Source organism: Limanda limanda, chromosome 7, assembly GCF_963576545.1.
Source record: "Limanda limanda chromosome 7, fLimLim1.1, whole genome shotgun sequence".
Lineage (NCBI taxonomy): Eukaryota > Metazoa > Chordata > Actinopteri > Pleuronectiformes > Pleuronectidae > Limanda > Limanda limanda.
In genome coordinates this window covers 14,420,626-14,444,139 of record NC_083642.1, presented here as the reverse complement: position 1 = coordinate 14,444,139, position 23,514 = coordinate 14,420,626, and the positions used below count along the sequence as shown (strand labels likewise).

Sequence of the window (23,514 nt, the reverse complement as noted above, 5' to 3'; positions counted from 1 at the left end):
CTGTTCCATTAATGTATAAGTGTAGATCTTGTGCAGTTATTTCTAATTATAGCCGGCTTCTCCTCGGAGTGTGTTTATTTAAGGATCACAGTCTGTGAAACAAGGAGAAGCAGATAAGTGAGGAACCAGGAATTAACATGAGAAGCGGGTTCCCAGCCTGGCTTTAAACTCCCAACATTGTAATGGTGAACAGACTTCCAGAATGAGATTAAGCCTCAATCTGCATGTAATGGAGCACATCTGAAGTGGCCTCTACTTGAACTCCGAAATGCGAGAGTGTCACACAGGGCGACCTATTTGACATGTCACCTACTGGTGAGAAGTCCGCGGCTTTGATTGAGTTTTATCAATTAGCTTTGTGAGGGAAAATACCCGGGCTGTCTTCAGAGAGGCCGGTGAGCTGCCTGCTGCTGCGTCAAGGCACAATGAGTGTGTGTGTCATCATGTCATCAAACAGTAAATTAAATAAACTCGAAACCACCTCCTGTGTCATCTCAACCAAAAAGCACAAGGTGGTAGGTTTGAAAGTGCTTGTCTTATCTCAATTAAGCAGAATTAAGAATGTTAATGCATCTTATTATTATACAACTCACAATTTATTTTTGTGCTCAATGTTTCCAGCTATTTAGTAAAATCTTAACAAACTACTCTTTGTCTTGTCATCGATTCCTGTGATGTAAATTTTCAGCATCTGACTTTGATGTTTGTGACAATTTTATCAAATTAACCTGTGAAACATTTTATCGAAAATCTATGGTTGTTTTGTTATGTGTTGAATGGGATCTTACTTTGTCCGTCTGTTCATGTAACACGGCACAGATTGTGTTTATTTGTTGCCACGAATAAAAAAATCTATTTATTTACTATCTTTACTTGAATCCCCACAGTGGAGTCGAAGCCGTATGAAAATAGTCCCAGAGTGTTCAAAGTATTTTTGACTAAGCCGGCTATAATAATCTTAGATATTTTAACAGACGAAGCACTTTGTTATTGTGCAAGTTGCTGAAAGACTAAATGTTAACTCCATGCAAAGTGTGTGCGTGCGTGTGTGTGTGTGTGTGTGTGTGTGTGTGTGTGTGACCTTATTTAAAAATGAAAGAAGTGGCACACCCCAAAAAAACAACCTCCAGAGATGTGAAAATAGACATTATACAGTGAAAAGTCCACATTTGACAGGACTCTTTGCATTTGAATCCTTTCTCTTCTCAGAACAGTAGGAGGAGGAGACATGTTCTTGGGGGTCAGCATTTGGTTGAAATTGAGTGAAATTATGAGTAGCCCACCCCTTCACCTATCCCCCTCCTCCTCCCCCTCCTCCTCCCCCTCCTCCTCCCCCTCCTCCTCCTCCTCCTCCTCCTCCTCCTCCTCCTCCTCCTCCCCCTCCTCCCTCCGTCACATCTCTCTATTGACTGGCTCTCCTGCATCACACTGGAGACCCCGTTGAGAGGATCTTTCCTCTCTATAAAGACAAGATGCAGCTCGGGCGCCTGTGAGATGATCGTGAGGATTTATTGCGCGCCTCTCTTCTCTCTCTCAACTTAGCTACTGATCTGGAACTGCACAGAAAAAAAATAAATGACCCATAGTGGACCGACGGGCGTTTGAAGGACACTGGATTTTTCCAATCTACTCTGCAAAAAAAAAAAAAAAGTGCCGGAAGACCCGAATGTGAGCATCTTGTCTCCGTGGTGCGCTGTGGTCTGTAGCTGAGAGGGTTTGCAGGTGCGTGGAGCAGGAGAGCGAGGACAGATGGCTGCGCTGACGATACAAAGGACTGACAACTTTTTGCACACATTTTTACAGGTTAGTTTTACATGCCACCGTCTCTCTTTTTTATATAAAGCAGATCAAAATATATTTGACAGATTACCTGCTGTTGTTTGTGGTGGAAGCGCACGTCTCCACAACTTGTGCGTAATGGATGAATATGTTTGATGCCTGAGGAGATGATTCAACCTGTTTTAGTGATGAAATGTTTTAACATGGAAGATAATTTATGTTAGAATTAGTCTGATTAAATCGATTATTAATTTGACTTGGAGTGAAAATTTCCAGACTTTTTTTTTTTTAGATACGTAAAAGTAATTCTTGTTGTCCTAACAGTGGCGCATGTAATCTGATGTGTTATTGGATCTCCACACAGGACCGGACGCCCAGCTCCTCTCCAGAGGGAGCCCCTAACGCCCTCTCCTTCCTGGCCACCACCTGTAGCCAGGCCTGGCAGGTGGGAGGTTCCATGGGCTCAGAAGGTTCCCAGTTCCCCTACGAGGGCACCGTCAGCTCCGCATCGGGGATGTTTCAGCTCTGGAGCAACGAAATGACGCCCAGCTCGGCCCTCAGCACCCACCAGATGACCTTCACGGTTCCCAAGGTGCAGTTCCCCGGACACATGCAGTCCGGCCTGGGTCACCACCACCACCATCATCATCACCCGCATCACCACCACCACCATGAGCTGCCTCTCACCCCTCCCGCTGAGCCTCCCTCATCCTACTCATTCGAACTGTCCCCGGTGAAGGTCCTGTCCTCGCAGCCGCAGGCCAGCGGCCCCTATTACCCCCAGCACAACAATGTGGCACAGAACTTCCCCAGCTTCCTCCAGAACTCCTCCGCCCGGCACCACCTGCCCGGGGGACACGTGGAGGAAGGGCAGCAGTGGTGGAGCCTGCCCCAGACCAACGCCACCCCCTCCAGCCACCCCTTCTCCCTGGGCAGGCAGCTGGTGCTGGGCCACCAGCCGCAGATCGCCGCCCTCCTGCAGGGCAGCTCCAAGGGGCTGCTGAGCTCCACCCGCCGCTGCCGCCGCTGCAAGTGCCCCAACTGCCAGGCCAGCGGGGGGGGGCTGGAGTTCGGCAAGAAGAGGCTGCACATCTGCCACATCCCGGAGTGCGGCAAGGTGTACAAGAAGACGTCGCACCTGAAGGCGCACCTGCGCTGGCACGCCGGGGAGAGGCCCTTCATCTGCAACTGGCTCTTCTGCGGGAAGAGCTTCACCCGGTCCGACGAGCTGCAGCGGCACCTGCGCACGCACACGGGGGAGAAGCGCTTCGGGTGCCAGCAGTGCGGCAAGAGGTTCATGAGGAGCGACCACCTCTCCAAGCATGTGAAGACGCACCAGACCAGGAAGAGCCGGTCCGCGCAGCCCCCCGCCCAGAGCACGGACCCCCTGCTCGCCAACATCAAGAGAGAGTGACCCAGCACCTTTCAACAAGAACCACCAGTGAACACTCAGAGACTTGCACACTTGCTGCCATAGGTTTGCACTATAGAGGGTAAGCATCCAGCTCCCTGAACACCTCCTCTTGTCAAAACCCCCTTTTTGGACTCCCAGTAGAACCATGCAAATATATTTAGAGACCATTTTTAATTCATAAGAAAGTAACTTGTGTGCTGTTTGAGGCAAGCCACCTTTAAAGAGAACTTGAACTCTTATTCAGTGACATTGTGAGTGTGTTTTCGGTGCATTCATTGTACATTGTACATTTCATGATGCCACACAAACAGATTTCACTGGAACAAAACAGACTTCATGCCTTTAACAATTGCTTTCAATTTCTGCTGGTGTTGAAAATCTGTGCTGTATATATTTTATCTATGTGAAGGATGTTGAGGAAAAATATTATATTTTGTCCATATTTCCATGTTTAAAATAAACGATTGCCTTAGTACAGTGGAAGGTTGCTGTATAAACAATATAACTTCTGCTCAGAGCGGGAAAAACTGACTGTGTTGCTGTTGGTAATTAGATTTTTATTCCAAAAGAAAAGAAAAATCCTAATTTGTCTACTTCAAGGTAAATATCTTCCTTTTGAAATGCAGACATGCGAGTGTTTGATCTCCAGATCTTCTCAGCTGCGTGAAGCATCATTGCTCCAGATTAGCAAACGTTTAAAGTTCTTTGTAAAATATGTAAAAAAATATCATTAACGATTTTATCGGGGTCATGGCCGCATGTAAATTTTAATAAACACTGTCCTTGCCAAAACAATTCGACTGCTTCTAATGATGTTCTTCTCTTGCGTCTCGATTGATCAGTAAAGATCTGTGACTGACAGCGAGTGTCCATGTTTTAACCCTCTTACACCAGCTGATCCAGTAAATGTGTGAAATTTCAAGGATGCCCCCGGAGCTCCTCAAAGATTTAAAATTTTATTTAAATGATGATCTGACTGCATTCAGGCTGCAAACACTGCTCATTGTGCTGCTGGTGTGAAGGAAGAAGCCTCCTAAAGAAAGAAGACCCACCATGGTACAGGCTGTTCAGAGGTCTTCACACCTCAGAGCAAATACTCATCCCATTGACGGGCCTGTTTGTCTCGCCTGCTCCAATCAAGTTCACAGTCGTGTGGTTTTTAATGAGTGTTTTCTTTCTCTCAATGGAGAAGATTGAGTCAACAGATGCAACAGAGGGCACTGGAGAGGAATTCCCTGTGAATGGGACCCCTGTTGCTGAGACCCCCTCAGTGGTGACAGGAACTCCCTTTGATTTTGCACCCTTGTGAAAGTTAATACCCCTCCGGCCCCCCCTCCTTCCACAGCCTCCATATATCACAGCCGTGTTACGATCGGCCCTGCTTTACTGCCCAGAATGGGGCTTTATTCAAGAGGCCAGTCAACCAGATGTCTGCTCATCCAGGGGTTTCTTCTCTTTGTTTTTAATCCTGTTTGAACTTTCTCCAAAGGGGGGGACACCAGAGCAAGGGAAAAAACTTTGTCTTTGTCAGAGGTCCCACAGCAGAGGCCAAGGACCTCCACGGCTAAATAATACTTAAATTTCACTGTGTGAACAAGTACGGGTGACCGCATTGATCAAACATTTCCACAAAGTGGTTACAAAGCACCGCAACAGACTGTCGACTTTAAAAGAAAAACATGGTAGTTGTCGAGGAGAGCTTGAGAAGAGAAGCACAAAGACGGCAATCAGCTTCAAAAAGACACGTTTTATTTGATATGATACAACAGTTTCTACTCAGTCAAACATGGCGGTAATCGACCCTCTCCTGGTTTTATACGTCCTTGCTCTTGGTTCTCTGTAGTGGTTTTCCTTTTGTGTCACATGCAAAGCTGCCTGATTGGTAATTCCCATGAAAACTCAGCGTTTCACACCAACTGCAGACTAAAGCTGCGATGTCTGTAAAGTCTAATGTCTTCACCTTTCGGTTTACTTTTATTTCTCAGACTGATTATGAAGCAATTTCAATGTTAGCAGTGCAACTTGAGGCCTACTGATCTTTGGTGCAGCTGTATGGTTCAAGTGAACTGGATTGGAAAGCCTTGTGGGGACCTCTACTGGCCACAAAAGAGAACAGGCCTGATGTAAACAGAATAAATCCCCTTCATCTACCCTGCTTTCCTCTTTAATCCAGATCGGAACTCATATATCTATAATTATTTCTTCAGAGTAATGGCAAACTGAACTATCGAACATGAGCACGAAACATTTGAGTCGTGAGCTGCATTATGTTTTCGATATATATTTTTGGCACTGTTGTCTGAGGAAGAGGTTGCATGCAGATTTGTCAGCATCACTCTGTTCATCCAGCAACACATTATCCTTCATTTCAACCAACTGGAGCGGAAACATTTCTTGGCATAAACTGGGTCCTTCTTCACCTTAAAAGCGGCAATGTATGATTCTCATAATCATATGCACTGAGCAGTGTTTAACCCATGCGAGCAAAAGTTAACAGAGGTTATATAAATGGTGCACAGCCTTGACATGACAACAGTGGACTAATAAAACAATCAGTATTAAACCAATTCAATTTTAAGGATGAGTCCCCAAATCTACTCCGGCCTGCAAAAGAAACCTCCATGTTGAGTAGCATTGTGCCCGACAAGGAGATGTAGCTTGCAACGTGTTGGGTCAGCACAGCAGTCCCCTTTGAATGCACCTATGTGGCAACTCCTGTGGAATTTGCCCAAAGTGCAAAAAAGTATTCTGGAGTGACGTCATACCCACGGAGAACCTCCAGGGGGCTCCCTCGCGCCTTCTTTGTCCGGATCAAAAGGAGGGCAGGTCAAACAGAATAGGAGAGCACAGGGTCTCTCAGAGCTGTGGTGAGAGAGAAAGTTCCCTCTGAAGAAGCTGGAGCGAGCAGACTCCTCGTGGCGTGTTCACATCAAGTGTTCTGCCCTTTCTCCGTTCTTCTCGACACAAACAGCAAACGCAGTCGTCAGCAGGGGAATGACAATGTATATGTATGTAGCTGTACTTCACGATGGGGCGTCAGAAAACAAATACAACCAAGAAAATTGACCAGAGTACGAGAGGAGCCACCAGAGCTCCGTGCACACGCCCATGCACTCAATCCCATCCGCACGGCTTTGCATAAACACACATTCAGGCACACGCAACTCCAGTGACCGCCCCGAATAGGAATGGATATTTCTTCATAGAGCAAACCCCCCCCCCCCCCGCCCTTCGAAAAAGAGAGAAGATTGTAGCGTCAGACTCTCGAAAAGGTAAAAAGCAGAAATCGTCATAACACTGAGTTTCCACTGAGTGCTTCTCTCTTCATTGTAAGCCCACTGGCTGCCATATATGTACACTGAAGGTGGCCGAGGCCTGTCCCCTCCCTTTACGTGGCTCTCTAAAAACAGGAGCAAAGTCATTTTTTTATAGATGCAGCTCATAATTCCTTCATTGGATCCTTCAGGTCCCTCAGTTATACTCCAGAAATGATTGTTGAACCAGGTAAGGGCCCCGCCTGGCATAGACAGACAGTAGACAAGTCCTCTTGTCTCCACAGCTGTAGCTTTAGCTGCTGTTCCCCTCCCCACCCCGGAGACAGGTTCAGCGTGAGATTTCATAGGTCGTCCTCGTCTAGCTGGGCCAGGTTGCTGGGGCGTCGTCCAACTGCGAAGCCCGACAGCGGACCCTGGATCCCAGCGTCGACAGGCTGACCCCTTCGGCAGGCCTCTCCTGCTCTCTGCTGGGAAGAGAGGGAACAATCAGCACATGGAATATCCACACTCTCAGATCCAACTCTACATAATTTTATCACTGGAGACCGCTATGGCACACACCACCGTACTCTTTATAACAAGGTTGGCTGGCCAGCCCTGTCTGAAAAAAGGGATGGTCATTGGAAAATCTATATTTACAAAACAATCATTGGGCTACTGCCACTATATCTCTCCTCTCTCATCAGCTGGAATTGTAATACCCACAATACCCGCTCCCAGAGCTGGCTTTCATTAGATCTGCCTCGTGTTAAGACTAACTTGGGGAAGACAGCCTTCTGTTATAAGGCAACCTACATTTGGAATGAGGTCCAAAAAGGTTGAGATCATTTATTTCATTAAGGGAATTCTCAAATCTTATCTCATGTACAACGGACTTCTCCTGCAGTGATTGTAACTGTTAGTTGACTTAACCATAGTATTTTATTGAATCGTCAAAAATGATTGTTTATGACCTTTTCCCTTGTATTACTGTATATATATATATATATATGCATATTTATTTCATTCTTATTTTTTATTTTTTCCTTTCAATGTATTAACTCTTCAATGTATCAACCATTGTAAATGAGGGTCTTATTCCTCAATGTGTTTTCTGAGGCTTAAATAAATAATCAATCAACCACATATTATACCCCCTTTCACACAGATCTAGAATAGCAGAGTCCTTTCCTGCCCTGAACTCACCTTCCTAGGGATTGTGCAAAAAGTTGCATATCAGCTATTTTTAATTTACAGCCTTTGAATTGGCCTAAGTTCCATCTATTCCCTACAGCACAAGTACGGGAAACAATTATGTGCTTTCGATAGGCATCTCCCTCGGACCCAGTCTGCTTCCTGTTTGTTATCTGCCAACCCTATCCAACCAGCGCAGACATAGACAAGAGGTGGAGAACAACAACTGCTGGCCTGTCCACAGAGCTCAGAGCCGACATGATGACAGAGGGACACGACGCTAATGGTGATGCAGAGCCCGACAACAGGATGGTCCCGCCGTCGGCTGCAGCCACGGATTGGATTAACAATATTAAAAGATTTAATATTCCATGTAAAAAAAAGTGAGAGAATAATATTCGACATTTCCTTTTCGATATATATAGAGAATTTGATCAATTCCCTTTTTTTCCAAGAGGGGGAGAAACAACTCTTCTTATGAAACGACCCCCCCACCACCACCCTGTGTGTATTTAAATAAATTGTTACCATTTGCCAAATTCTTTCATCTTTTAACTCAAATTAATGAGTGTATTGGAATTATTGTCAGACGTTTTTCAATGGCCCATTACTCCCCCAGTGGTTAGCTTCCTGTGGCTTGTTTAGTCATTAATTTTTCCCAGTGCTGCTGTTGAATAATGACTGTTCGACAACCCAGGAGAACAATGTTTAACCATGTGCAAAATAATTACATATTAACTGCAACACCGAGGCCCTTATTCGAACAGCTTTGTCTCGGAATATATATATCTATATAAATAATAAATATACACTACCTGTGCACTTTGGGTGGTGGGTGTGTACAGCCCATTTGACACAGTTTGACAGTTTGGCTGATCAGTGAAGCCCAGCTGGACGTGTGAGAGAGAAACAGTGTGGGGATCCGCAGGGCACGGCTGGACCACAGTGGGCTGCGGATGCAAACAACAGGGGAGGCAGTCAACACACAGCACGGATTTCTATCATTTCATTTGTGCGATATTTAGTCTTGCCACTAAAAAGCAGTCCCGGCAGTGTGTCATGTGCATCATTGTTAAAAACACTGAGTTTGAGTGAAGGGGTATCTCTAGGAAAGCTCGAGACACTTACGTCCCGGGCTGAGTACGTGTCGTTGGATCCTTGGCCCAGGCCTTGGCTGGGCAGGTAGAGGGTGGGCAAGGAGGTGTTGTGGGAGTGAAGGGACGGCAGCTTATGGCGGTCAATGGAGGCGGAGGAGTGGGGCCGCAGGGCGCTAGCAGCCGACAGAGGAGGCCGCATGCAGCGGCCCAGGCTGTTGGACTTGCTCTCCCGCCGCTGGTACTCGATCGGCGACTGTAAGGCTGCAAGTCACAGACAGCAGATAATATTAATATGTTCAACTTCATATGATCCATCATGTAAAGATTTATGGAATGTTTTTTAATATACAGAATTTTAAGACAATTATAACTTTTGCCAAGAAGACAGTTCTATTATTTCCACTATGTTGTAAAACTATATATTTTTATATATATATATTTAAAAAAAAATCTACTCAGGGTCCACAGGGGGCATTATAGTTGCAAAAAACACATCATAATATAATAATACATTGAAGCTGCTGACAACTTATCATCATAGTGTGTTAAAAAATATTGTTAACATGTTTTATGCACTGTATATAAAGTGAAATTTTTATATTTGAAAGTTACTAATTAAAAAAATGTGACTGTACAGTAAACTTATAACATACCTAGTGAAAATATAGATTTTTCAAAAATGATTATCATATAATCATATAAAATTACATAACAATTAAAAAATAGAAATACTATACACAATATAAGGCTATTGTGTAAATGTGAAATTTAAAGAGAGAAGTTGTCCAAATTCTTGTAATATACAACATAGCAAGTAAAAATGAAAAAAACATGTTGAGACTTGCTTACAACCTATAGTTTGACCATGAATATATATATTTTATTTTCAGGTATGGGCTCACACACAGAGAGACACACAACATGTGACCGGACAACAAAGTGAATAAATGGATAATATGCCAAGCTGAAACATGATTTATTGATCAGGGAGCATATGGCGTATAGTCTTCAGAGAGCAGCTGGAAGTTACCATTGAGAAAGTTACGCTGGGAATCCAAGATCTGCACCAGATCATTGACCCAGGCCCTGCAGATGTCCGGGGAGGAGGCCTGCAGCTGGAAGCGCACCACGCTGCCATCGGGGTTGCGTGCAGTCAGCACGAAGCGCGCTTCATCGCCGTCCACGCTGGGCTCCACCCCTAGGCAGCTCACCTGGAACATATCACAGTTGACTCGCGTCTGTGAGGAATCCGTCCTGCTGAGTTGCTTGTTAAATACTTCACTAACACATGCAAGTCTCTAAAGGGTTTCTACCATGTGGGATTATGCAACGTGTGCTGATTTCAGCAAAAATATGTGTGTCGTGAGTCTGTTGTGTAACGCAGAACCTGCAGGAGGAAGTTGGCCTTTCTTATTTTTGGGGATTCTATTTTGCTGAAACATCCCACGTGGCTGATCTGAGTTCACTGTGGGTGCTCACCTTGATGCTGTTCTTGAAGATGTATCCAGGAAGTGAGAAGCCTTTCTTCCTGTCGATTGGCTCACTGAACATGACCAGCTGCTCAAACAGGAAGATCCGTCTTTCCTTGGCCCGGGAGAGGAAGCTACTGTCCTGCTCCATAACAGTGAAGGTGTCTTGCTGGAGCAGTTTGCCCTGAGCAGTGATCTTCCCCTGCGAAGATAAACGTAACAGAGGAACTTGTTACAGTGCAGTTTTCATGGGCTGACATTAGAAATGTTTGAAAGGCTTTGCAATTCCCTGAGACGTACCTCGAAGCCTTGTAGTCGGCCCACATTCATCATGTCGTTGCAACGTTTTGGCACAAAGCACATCACCTCCACGGCTTTCTGTTGGAAAGTCAATATTCAGGTTGGTGTCAGGAAAATAAATAAAAAGAACGAGTTTGCAAATAAAAAAATATATATCAAGACATATGCACAAGGACACCCACCTCCAACTCCTCCGTGTCCATCCCAGCTTTGGTGTAATACTTCAGGAAATCCTGCTCAAATAAACACAGCATGGTCACCAGAGCATTCCAGGTTTACTGCTCAGAGTAAGGTGAGGACATCTGGAGGAGTATTTATGGGAGTTGAACCCACCTTTCATTTGACTGCCAAAGGGCAACACTTTTTAAGACTTATACTAGAGATGTAATTTTATGATCATCTTCAAAGACATATTTAAATCATGTGGTGCGAATGGAGTCTCGTGATGTAATTGTTCCTCTTCCTCTCCGACTAGACTTTAGTCAGAGCAGATAATACACCCCGTGTGCCGTATGCGTGTACGTGTGCAATTGTGTGTGTTTGTATGTTTACAACCCCGAGGCTGACCCCGCTGTGTGCCAGGCAGCTGCTGAGTGTGTGCGTGTGCATAGGTGTTGGTGTGTGAGATCAACAGCGCAGCGGTGTCCTGCTTTTTCACCTTGAGCAGCAGCTGGTACTTCATGATCCTCTGGACGGGCTTGATGAGCAGGTCATTGAGCTGCAGCCTGTGGCCGAGCTGCTGCCGCAACTCCTGATGGCGCAGACAGACACAACAACACAACACCAGTCATCAGGGGGGGTCGGCCACAGCACAAAACACAGAAGCTGACAGCCGCTGCCGTCTGTCTTTAACAATATATCACAGGGATTATCCTGTCCATTTACCTTGAGTTTACTGACAAGGAAAAGGAGCCGATCTGAATAATAAATGACAGCTGAAAAGACATCCACATGGCCATGTATAATATATAATATAGGAGCAATCAGCCAGGCATGCATACTAAATGTGCTATTAACTATTGGCCAGAGTGGCCTGTGACCAGTGCATGATGGGTATGAGAGTGAATATTTGCAGATTCTCATATGTGGGGATTGGCTCTAGGAACATTTACATTTTTGACAATGTATTGATTTAACATAGATTACATATTGAACTCATTTAAATTCACTAGATATGGATTTTAGTTTGGGTCTGCACCAAATGCACACATGTCAATTTTTTTCATCCATTAATTATTCACTGAGAAATCGATGAAAATGTTGGAAAACAGTCTCAGAATGTTAAAAATGGAATCAATGTCCTGGATTCGCACCGTGATCCCCACATCAAAATGTTATGGGTTCTCCCGTAACTCACACCACATCCTTCCACCAAGTTCCATAGTAGCCTAATCCATCCAGTGTTTTTTGTGTAATCATGCAAACCAACACACATACAAACAGAGACAAGCAAACACATGATGAAAACATAACTTGCAGGTAACAGTGGTAAAATGTGCTCACCTCAAAGTAAGTCTCGATGTACTCTGAGACGATGTGCTCCGACTTGGGTTTGTTCTGACAGTACACCACGTACATATGCAGACGCCTCTCCTGCATAAACAAACATCTCGTTACAATCACTCAGTTCGACCTTTGACACAAATTGGCTGAGATGACATCAACTTGAGACAAATGTGTCTTTTATTGCGTTACAAACAAATGAAAAAAACGCTACTGAACATGAGCGGAAAAACATCAGCGATGGATGTGCAGCGTCTGGTCGCCGTTTGGGACGAGAGGGGGCGGAGCTAGGGATTAGTCTCAGAGAGAAGGGCCTTTGAAGCTGCCTCTGTCTGGTTAGTGCCTACTCTGCTGTGACTGATATGGGGGTGCAGATGCGGCGGCCCTGCAGCGCCCTAATGGAGTTACATGTAGATGAGCACCAGGTTATGTATAATTCACCCAGGCTACCCTCAGTGTAACCGGAGCCTTCCAGAGCCTCCTGATATAAGGCTGTACCTAGCAACAGGCTGCACGGCTCTGTAACCTAGAGACCGGTAAGCCGCTCCACCTGAATGTGGACATCGTGTAACACTGCAGACGACGGCTGCATGTCAAATACAAGGGAACGAACATGTCTACCAGCCTCCTGTGTTGACACATGTTTCCAGGGTTCTAATATTTTGCATGTCTTAGTGATCACACATGTCCCGGTACTGGTGGCAAAGCTCTTGTTAAAAGCAGATTGGGTTTCTGCTTCTCATTCGAGCCGTGTTCTCACTCTCACTTTTTCACAATGTGACACCGTGGTTATATTTAGTTAAAGGTTTCTTTATTCCCACACAGGCTTTTTTAGTAGTGAAGAGTGAGTTAAGTAAAAGAGCGACACAGGCATTAAACTTAATCATTTTCAGAGGCAAAGGCAAACTGGTCAAATTACCAATTATGTTTTTCCCAGTGTGCATGTGCAACCACTTAACCAAAATGAATCTAATTTTTCTCCCTAACAGCCTCATGACTCCATACCGGCTCAGGCTCTATCGATGGAATCAAAAGTGGAAATAAAAAATGTCTTATATGCTTCAACCTTAATTCCAGATATGTAGAGAGAAGTATGCTGCTGTTTACGCTGAAGAAAGTTTAGCTGAGGGTTTGTTATTCCCTGTCCTATTCATGTTGTCTCTTTTGGCTGTTTTTTCCCTGGTGTTTCCTGACCAGCCCAGACTGGAAATTGGCCAGTGTGTCGTGTGTGTGTGTGTGTGTGTGTGTGTGTGTGTGTGTGTGTGTGTGTGTGTGTGTGTGTGTTGCCGTGTGTACTGTTGTACAAACACAGCCTGGAAGGAGACATATCAGTAACAGGGAAGTGGAAGGAGCAACGAAGGAGAGACGCTGGCAGTTTGAGAGAGAAGGAGAGACGTATGGTAAAGGATAAACAGGAGCTCTGCGTGTTTTCTTAGCTCTATTTACCCTCGCTCCAAACAAACCCAGACACTTCTACTGACTGAGTGTGTGTGCGTGTGTGTGTGTGTGTGCGTGTGTGTGTGTGTGCGTGTGTGTGTGTGCGTGTGTGTGTGTGTGTGCGTGTGTGTGTGTGTGTGTGTGTGTGTGTGTGTGTGTGTGTGTGTGTGTGTGTGTGTGTGTCTGTGCAGTAGTCATACTCACATGTTTAATGAAGAGCTGAGCCAGCCTCTCTGGCTCCGCCAAACACTTCTCCAGCTCTCCCAGGAAGTAGCTGCAGAGAATACGCATGCACAGACACACACACACAGACACAGACACACACACACACACACACACACACACACACACACACACACACACACACACACACACACACACACACACACACACAACACACACACACACACACAAACACAAGCACAATCAGCCCAAAACGAAAGGTCAGATTTGTCTCCCGACCTATTGTTCCTTTGTCCCCCATTTAGACACAAACACAATTGTCTGCAAATCCCTGTTTGTCTTTGAGTCTGGATGCATCTTTTCCCCATGAGGAAATATAGATTTCTTTATATCACAGACTTACTCTTTGTGCCAGTCAAATATTTGGTGGATGTTTCCGAAAACAATCTTGTCTTTTCCCTTCATGTCCTCCGGTATTCCTTTGGAGCTCATTGTGGCCATGTAACCCTGCAGGGGAAACACACACACACACACACACACACACACACACACACACACACAAGCGTTTGATGAGAGATGGAAGAGGATACAGACAATATACTCCCTGATGATGATGAGGATGATGATGATGAGGATGACATTGCTGTAACTGGTTTGTATTCACTGTTCTAGTCCTCCTTGTATTGTTTTGTAAATGTCTTATGTATTTTTATTAAATATTAAAATAAATAAATAAAACCTTATACACTTATTTATCTAATTATTTATCTCTATATCTGTCTAGTTTCTTCTATTACTGCCATACTTTTTAACTTCTCATTTCATCATTATTACCATCGTTATTATTGTTATTACTATGATGATGATGACTATTATTATTGTTCGCTCGATGACTAAGTCCCTTCTTCTTCTTCTGTCGGATTGCGTGCTCTTAGCTGGCAGACAGTGAGGTTTACCTCCACTATGAAACCCAGGTCTCCCACGTAGTGGTTCTCGGTCTCCACAAGCTCCTTCAGTACATACCTGTAAAGTCACAAATGAGGGAGGATCGGTGTTAGAGTTTATTTAGCAAAATATCAGCAGCACTTTATTTTACGAGTCACGGTTTCTAAGTCATTTTCCAGAAAGGCACCGGTACAGAGCTGTAAATTTTGTACATCCTGGAAAGGAGTGTGTGCGATCTGGTAACAGTTACAGGGAAAATGCAGCCAGGTTCTAAGTGCACACTTCAAGCTAACTGACTCCAGTTCACTGCAGCCTCTCAGTAAACAAGAGGTAAGCTGAACAAACAAACATGTCAAGTGTAACATAGGAGAGCATCTCACAGTCCTCATCAACAAATGCAGTTTATACTTGTCAGTATGAAACTTCAGCTGATGAAGACCATGAGATGATGCTGAAAGTTACAGGAGGTCAATCAACCCCTGATTTAAGATTAAATTAGTTTAGACAATCAAACAATTCAGCAAGTATGCAGAATAAATAATAAATTCATATTCTTTTCAGTAAAATGTATATCTGACAGTATTTTTCTGTCATAAAGATTTTAACAGCTCTTTCAGGACAAAACAGCTACTACCCTCTTTACTACTATATTCACTTTTAATAATGTCCTTGTTCTTAAAAACCCGGGTATGTGAGTATAATCGCCTTTACCAAGGGGGTTATGCTTTGTTTGTTTCTTTGTTTAATAATTAGCAAGATTATGTTAAAACTTCTCAACCGATTTCCATGCAATTTTGTGGAGAGGTCGGGGAATGACCCAAGAAAGAAGCCAATGAATTTTGGATTTGATCAGGGGGTGCGTTTTCTCACTTTCTCTAACATTGTGAGCATTTCTAACACCTTTCTTGATTTTCTCAGAGAACAATTTATTGATCTTGACATAAAAAATCTGCCATGTTTGGTGAGTTTGTATAATTTGGTGTGGATCAAAATAAAATCTGTATCTAGGGAATTAAAATATGTTTTCATGATGCCCTGTAAGTGCCATTCTTATTAAAAAGCAGCCTATAGTCTCAGAATTTGTTTTCCTGTAAGCTGTCAGTAGACTGCAGTCGAGGTCATTAAGCATGTCAGCACCACTGTTCCCACATACATCCTGCTGCTTGTGCTGCAACAGGCTGTTCATCTTTTTAGAAATTAGTTCTAAGATGAAAGGACAACTGAGACATTTCTAGACAGCAGCAATGCAAGAATGAGACAACATGAGCATCTCGAATTAAGATCACGTTTGCGTTGATGAATCACGTACAAGCTTTTCTCCAAGGCACTTCCTCTCTCCTCCTCAGTGTCCGCCGCAACCGACCACTGGCTGCAGGTGTCATCCATCAACACGGAGCCGCTGTCGTCCGGCAAAACATTGGTGGACTGCGTGTCCTGAGGAGACAGAGACGGACGGTGTTGTGGATCACGCCAGAAGAAGTAAGCAAGGGGAGGTGAACCGCAGCGAGAGAGATGATAGTGATGCAGGTTTCCAAGGTGACCAGTGAGAGCAGAGCGAGACATGGAGCAGAGATTGAATGATAAGAAGATCAGATTCAGATTGTCACCGTTAATGATCCGTGCTGTGCACATCAGCCACAGATGGATGGAGAGAGAGAGAGATTGAAAGATAGAAAAAACAAAGAGTGAAAAGGACCAACATAGGAGATGACAAATAAAGCTTTGAAGGTTCCTGATGGAGTTAAGAACAATACAATTACAGAATGCCCACTGGATATTACATTACATTTCAGATTTATAAGTGAATTCATAAACTATGTCTCCTTGTTTTGCCACCTGAGGATTTAAAACTGTATGTAAACACATCACACATCATCTACAATAACAGCATTTACGTCATAAATTCCCAGTGGTTTACAGCCTTATGTCTGCAAATAGAAATGCACGCAGGATAAAGCCAAGGTTACTCTGATCCAATCGATTGTGTTCATGTGTTATAAACATGACCTCCTTTTCACGCTTTTTCCTGGAATTGATATCATTTCCTGTGGGGATCCTGGCACAAATATAGCCATTGTGCGCGCCGCAAACAAAGCCCTCACAGACCGATATCATCACAAACTCAATGGACACATCTGTTCCCGACCCTTAAGTTGAAAGTCTCTGTCACCATAACCACACTTGTCCTTATATGATGAGATGCACTTATTTCTCACCATATTCCCCGAGCAGTTTCTTTTTTAGCCTTTCACTCTCCTGACCGTGTAAACTTATAGGAGCAGCCGTCTGTCTTCACCTAAATCCCCACGTTCAATTGTCCCAGTCAAGCAGAACCTCCCCACCTTAAACACATACACAAACCAGCTAACCCACCACAGACATTCACTTTAATCCCCCAGACTACCCTGGCAGGCGGCCGCCCGATGGAGAAATAAATAGATGGATGGATAGACAGATAGACATTTAGGCAAATGGAAAGATAGACAGAACTTTCTTTTCCACTCGCTCACCTGCCATTTCCCTGATAAAAGTGTCTGTGTCTTCGAGTTGTGAGCTTTCTGTCACAGTGATGTGTGTGTGTGAGAGAGAGAGAAACAAGAATGAAAGAGACAAAGCTGAGTGGAGACACAGGGGCGTGGGGGGAGAGACAGAGAGGCTCCATAAAGACCCCCGCTCCCCCTGCTCGGCTTGCCCTGCTCCGAGTGCTCCAGCCTGGCTGACAGGTCTCCCTGGCTCCCTGATCACTTCCAGATGTGCAGTGGCAAAGCCCACAGGAAAACTTCCCCCCCTCTTCTCCCTCTGTTCAAAGTTTTGTTTTTGTACCCAGAAGCTCACAAAAGAAAAAAACAGCTTTATCAAAAGCTGACAGTAGATTTTTTTTAATCATTTATATAATCTGACAGCAATACAGCTATTCTCAAAATATGGTATTTTAGCTGAGAGGAATGTGAAGTTAAATTTCTTAAAAATCTAAATAAATCTTTTATGGGGTAGAAGTGTTGTGTGCCCTAATCCTTGCTTTTATATGTTATACAGTTATTCATTTATTCCTTTTTTATGCTAAGTGTTTGTGTATGTGATTTTGTTATATTTTTATATATATATACAGTACATTTTATGTCTATATATAATTTGTATGTTTTTCTTCTTGGCAAGGTCTGCAAATGCAAAATAGCCGCTATGGCTACATCTGGCACATTTCATGTAGGACGTGTTAATTCATGTGCATTTTACATTTAAAACAAATAAACATAAACAACTGCAGATAAATTCTTGTTGAAAGTTGTGTACGAGCACAATATTCAAGTCAATATATTATTTTTTACTGTATAATTTTTACATGTATTTGAGTTTTTACATTTCACATCAGATTACATTATGTGTGTTTTTACACAAATTAAGTTTATTGCGTTGTTCCTTAGTTATTTGTTTACCGGTGGTCAAGATGACAGACCGCACAAACTGCTCATACTAGGATCTGTGGTTCTGGATTTCCTTCTGACACCACAGCTCAGTTGACTGCTGACACACACTCACAAGAACTTTCCACTGACCGACCATGAAATAATAAACCTCGTATCCAAACCTACTGAGCTCCTCTGTGGTCGACTTAAGAGACAACAAGACAAGATGAAAAACAACAACGAGTATAACTCTGGACATGTGGCCGGTGACGGATATGGAGCAGAGAGAGACAGAAACCATATCTTGGAGGTGACTGACCTACATAATTTAATCTCTTAAAAGGAGGCACAATGTCCTGCTGAGCCTGAGACTGGAAGGGAATACTGAATGGAGCAGGACCAAATTTTCATTTTCACTCTCTCTCTCTCTCTCTCTCTCTCTCTCTCTCTCTCTCTCTCTCTCTCTCTCTCTCTCTCTCTCTCTCTCTCTCTCTCTCTCTCTCTCTCTCTCTCTCTCACTGCAAGAGATTGGCAGTAAAGACACAACAGCGCTGACCTCATCCCCCCCATGATGTAATCGAATAATGGCTTTTGATGTGTTGTTGAGACTGAAATTAGGATTTAAGTGCACCGGTGTCTAACAGGAGACACTCCGAAGCGCTCAGAGGCTCAGATATCAATATTGTTTCATATTGGCAGGACTCAGGCTCTGCTGATTCATACAATATTGCGGCTGCTCGAGCGAATCCCGATCTCTGCCTCGCTTTCACCACATAAACAAAAAGGAACCCTCTGAGTGGAGACACGTCTTTGCCATGAGCGACTGACTCAGAGTGTTTGATGGAAAAATGAAAGCGTATGCGCGCACACACTATTGTTTTTCCCTTCACAGAAGCGGAGTCATCTCTCATCTTCTCTGCCATTTCGTGCTATTTCCTATTTATCTCCAGGCATGTCCTTTTGAAACATGCTGAAAGTGAGTCATGCATCAAACGGGCCACTGTCAAACTATACCCCCTGGTTCTCGGCTGCATTGATCTGCTCCCAGAGCGCCTTGGATTCATTTGGTCTCCGTTACATGTGTGTGCTACAGTACGTCCATTGTGGGCATATCTTTGCACGCCTTGTTATGTGTGTGTGTGTGTGTGTATGTCGGTCTGTGTGTGTCTATGTGGCTACAGGACGGAGATCTCCTGTGTGCATCTGTGTGCTTGTTTGAGTTGATAGTTGAGCTCAGCCAGCAGCAGTGCAGTTAGTCATTTCCAGATCTGGCTGGGGGACCATGGATACAAAGAGGTCTGATGTAATTGCCCTGCCAGGCCGGGTCCTCACAGAGAAAACTGCTTGACTCCTCTCGCAGACAGTAAACTGTTCACTAGAATGAATCAGCAGCGGATTAAAAAACTCATTACAGCCACATATGATTCATTAAAACAGTCGGGTAGACTCAGATTTTGTGGCATCAAGAAATCTCCCTATTAACACAGTGCTTGATTCGTGTAATTTCTATAATTTGTGATTATGACATCAGGTGGTGACTGATACAACAGGTTGGACAGTGGTTGTTTTACAGACGATCATGTGAACAGACCTGAGTGTTTGGCAGGGATGTGCAGCCAATGAGTGAGTCAGTAATGTAGCTGGGGGACTGCAGAGTAGCGGGTGACAGGTCCTCAGGGCTGGCCAGGCCATCTTTCCACTCCTGCAACACACACATATACATTCACAGTGTCAGAAAAACACAATATCATAATGATGCAGAATATGTGGAGCACATTCATGCATTCAGGCAAACAGCTGGAAGCTGCAGAACATGAAAAGAGAGCATGTGAGTCACAGAACATGGATTCCTGCAGGCTGAGCCAGTAATGCTGCTGTTATTTTATATCATATATTTAATAGCCTGTTTGCTTCAGAACCATAAAGCACAAAGTTCATGTGACCAAGAACAAAATAAAAAAGAATGCATCCTCATTATCATTCAGTTCTCACCAGTTCTCTGTGGGTGACAGGCAGGATGGTGAGGGTCTCATCGGGCCTCGGGGGGCCAAGCTCCTGGCTGTGGCTCTGGGATGGAAGAGATGGAGATTTTCCTTCTAGTTTGCGGACCTGGCGCTCTCCTTTGGCGGTGGCCCCGGCGCTGAGTTTGCGGACGGGGTTCGTGAGCCACTTCTTCAGGGTGCTGACAGAGCGTCTGGAGCCCGGAGAGCTGGGGGCGGAGCTGCCCGAAGCCTGGGGGGGCAGGGACGCCACAGAGGTGGAGATGCTGCCCTCGCTGCCCGCTGCTGAGTACGAGTCTGGAGAAAAGAGAAAAAGAGAGAAAGAGAGGATTATTGGTAGAAGAAGGAGACCCTAAAAATAAGGGTTTAATGGGTCAAAGTGCATATTCTTTCATTTCAAACTTCAGTTGATGAATCTAATTATCTTTGGACGAAAACAATAATTCAAAAGGAAAATATTCATTGCTCAGTGTTGGTCAGTGAGAGGTGATCGAGCACTGACGGCACAAGACGTGTCAACCAACCAGGAGAGAAGAGAGAAATCCAAACAAAGTGTGGATATATAAATAGCCTTCCTCCTCAAACACAGCTGTGCAGCTGTGAGCCCCCCTAAAAGACACACTGTTCTGTTTATGTCAGACAGACCATATTTTTTTTTCTTTCATATTTCAGCCGTGCGTCCAATCACATGACCGGTGTGCGCTCCGATGCGAGGCAGACAGCTGAGGTCAGGATGTGAAAAAAAATACTCCAGACCTGTAGCAGATCGACTGCTGCTGCTCCACTGTGATGTCAGGATGACATGGGAAGTGAGCTGAGGGGGGTACTGGGACCGGACATCCACTTTAATCCTGTGTAGGGAAGGTCTTCGCTTGGGACTGTTTGTTTTTTCTGTCTTGTCCTCCATTCCCATCCTGCCTGCCGCCCTTCCTCCTGCCTCCTTCAGGCCCGAGATAACGCTTCCTCCGAGGTGCGTGTCTGGAGAGCAGGTCAATCATGCCTCAATCTTCTTGCCCTCGACCCGACCTCTGACCCCTGATCTCCAGTCACCTACAGATGGAAAAACACTCTCCTCTGCTAAGACTCACTGCTGCGGTGGATCTTCACCAAGATGCAACAGTCATTTCACGGCAATTCTCTGAGTTCTCAAAGATCAAAGATCAAAAACGTAATAACTTGCCTTTAGTTTTCCCAAAATGCACTTTCCAGAAATATTTTATTAAGTCTCTGAATTTTTTTATAAGACACTGACCTCATTTCTGGGCTCCTTATGTGAGCCATCGAGGAAGATCTTATCACAGTAATGCCCAGACTGCAGGAGGCACGCTCACACAGCACGGCCCATTTTGTGTCCCGACTTCAAAGACCAAATACATTTAAGAGATTGAGCTTTTCCACATTTTACTCATTTGATTCATAGCACTGTTCAATTAAAATCAACTGTATTAACTGGTTGAGAGAGGGTTAACCTCAGAGCAATAAATCTCACGATCATGAGTCCACTGCTCACGGATTTGGATAAAATGTGTATTTTGTGGATTCAAAGTACAAACAGAAACCCTGTAAGTTGTCTGTTCATCGCCAGCACAGACGCTTCCTCGCTAATCTATCTCCGGCTAGTCGCGTTGTACATTTTACAGGCATCGTGCATGCATGTGTCTGATCCCAGGGTGGCCAATTTCCCCATCCGCCTCTCCACCGCCCACCTACCCCCATCCACATGAAAGACTGGAGAGTGTAAGGAGATCTGGCAAGTTGGGGGGGGGGGAGCAGAGAGCAGAGATGTGGAACAGAGAGAGGGGTACAAAGAAGGGAGACGGCTAAACCCTGCGGGGAATAGACGGAAATTTAAACAAACACTGGATGGGTCCACAGACCGTGAGACGGCGGAGCAGGGAAACAGCAGTCTCAGCTCAAGCCCTTTGCTCTTTCGAAATGTCGTAGCTGTAGAATACGACTGGAAATCAAAAAGCATCTGAAAGTCATTGTATTTACGACTCACAATGTAAAAAAAAAAAAAGCCTGAGGCAGCGCCTGCACTGTGTCCTAAGGGCTCCCCGGTTAGAGAGAAGGCAGAGGATGTAAAACTGATTCTGAGCACATGTGATATGTGTGCAACCCCCCCGTCCTCAGCTCCTCTGACCTCTAACAAGGTCCAGACCCAGGGGTTTGTGTTTCCTTTCGTGTTCCCTGCTCAGGTTTGAGTCAGGCCAGGATTGAAGGAGGTCACAGTGCAGAGACAGCCAGCAACACTGCTCCTAACCATCTCCAGACATCAGCTGAGATGGCTTATCAACCAAAAAAAAAAGAGAGAGGCTGACACCATCTCTGTGCCTAGAAGCAATTAAATATGAGCAGAGACAGCAGTGCAGCTTCAGGATTTGAAACTCTGTGACAGAATCACACAGTGGCTCTGTCAAACGTACAGATTTACAACATGCAGCGTGTACATAATTTACTGGCTTTATAATGAGGATCGTTACATCAGCATCTGTCTCCATGGCAACCCGGCAGCTCTCACATCTGATCCCTGTGTATTCATGGGTCGGTTTCCCTGTTGACCCACAGAATCTAAATCTCTGGATTGTTATAAAACATTACGTAAGTGATTACAGCGAAATATATAACAGACCTGTTTTTCATATAGTGACAGCGAGGGAAAGTAAAGCACAAGGGGAGATGATGAGCGTACCCTCAGAGCAACTCTGCTCCCCCCACACACCATGAGATGAGAGGAATTGACGCCATTTCACACCTACACCAAGGAAACTCCCGTCTCGCTGTGTGCTGTTGGAGCCCAGTGACATCCGTCTCCATAATGGCACTGTGAAGAAACGATTCCCTGGGCTGATTCGGCTAATGTGATTGGTTAGTGTGGTCGCTATCATTAACTGTTGAAGCTGCAGCAACAGGATCAGTGGTGATCGGTGACAGACTCACGGCTGCTGGGGTGGATGAGTGGGTTCTGCTGAAAAGATGTTTCAGACTTTTTCTTAATGCTGTTCACATCAGCGTTTGTCTGTAAGTCAGCAGGTTCACGCAAAAACGCTGGACAGATTGTCACGAGATTTGGTGGAATGATGTGATATGTGTCAGGGAAAAATAACCTTACATTTTGGAGCAGATCTTGATAAGTGAGCACATCCAGGATTTTTTTCCTCCTCCGTTGACACTGTGAGGGCATTTTCGTTGATTTCTCAGAGGATAACAAAAAATCCGACGTGTTCAAACGTGGTTTCATAAGGGGACCGTTGGGCCTTGGCGGAGGTACATGTGCTCTCTGTCTGCTCATGATGTGATTAGATAACACACGATCGGATAATCTTTTTTCTTCAGATGTTTTACTAATAATCAGCAACTTCTTTTGTAGTAAATCAAGCTTTTGACTCCTTGTCTGATCGAATGAGATTAGGGGCAGCAAGTAACTATTATTTTCTTGATTAAGTAAAATGTCCAGAGAAGTCCCAAATAAATCAATTTTCTTATGTAAGAAGCAGAAGATCATCACATCTGAGATGCAGGAAGCAACAAATCA

The 23,514-nt window shown here is 44.5% G+C and overlaps 2 protein-coding genes across 2 annotated transcripts in view; one reads left to right on the top strand and one right to left on the bottom strand.

Annotated features, from left to right (window-relative positions):
* The first annotated feature begins 1,749 nt into the window (after positions 1-1,749).
* Positions 1,750-3,193, top strand: sp5l (Sp5 transcription factor-like). The gene is made up of 2 exons (XM_061074865.1): positions 1,750-1,803; positions 2,144-3,193. Exons 1-2 carry the CDS (start codon positions 1,750-1,752, stop codon positions 3,191-3,193), a joined length of 1,104 nt encoding a protein of 367 aa, XP_060930848.1.
* A 3,238-nt stretch (positions 3,194-6,431) lies between these two features.
* The window catches only part of arhgef25a (Rho guanine nucleotide exchange factor (GEF) 25a), a 32,325-nt gene continuing 15,242 nt past the window's right edge, over positions 6,432-23,514 (bottom strand). The window contains exons 2-16 of the mRNA XM_061074756.1: positions 19,972-20,276; positions 19,571-19,681; positions 15,885-16,009; positions 14,587-14,653; positions 14,034-14,137; positions 13,652-13,721; positions 12,011-12,100; positions 11,166-11,258; positions 10,690-10,740; positions 10,508-10,585; positions 10,218-10,409; positions 9,769-9,949; positions 8,770-8,999; positions 8,457-8,591; positions 6,432-6,935 (exon numbers count right to left, since the gene is read on the bottom strand). Of these exons, the coding sequence (XP_060930739.1) occupies positions 6,810-6,935; positions 8,457-8,591; positions 8,770-8,999; positions 9,769-9,949; positions 10,218-10,409; positions 10,508-10,585; positions 10,690-10,740; positions 11,166-11,258; positions 12,011-12,100; positions 13,652-13,721; positions 14,034-14,137; positions 14,587-14,653; positions 15,885-16,009; positions 19,571-19,681; positions 19,972-20,276 (1,958 nt within the window). The 3' untranslated portion in view covers positions 6,432-6,809. The remainder of the gene's footprint in view (positions 6,936-8,456; positions 8,592-8,769; positions 9,000-9,768; positions 9,950-10,217; positions 10,410-10,507; positions 10,586-10,689; positions 10,741-11,165; positions 11,259-12,010; positions 12,101-13,651; positions 13,722-14,033; positions 14,138-14,586; positions 14,654-15,884; positions 16,010-19,570; positions 19,682-19,971; positions 20,277-23,514) is intronic.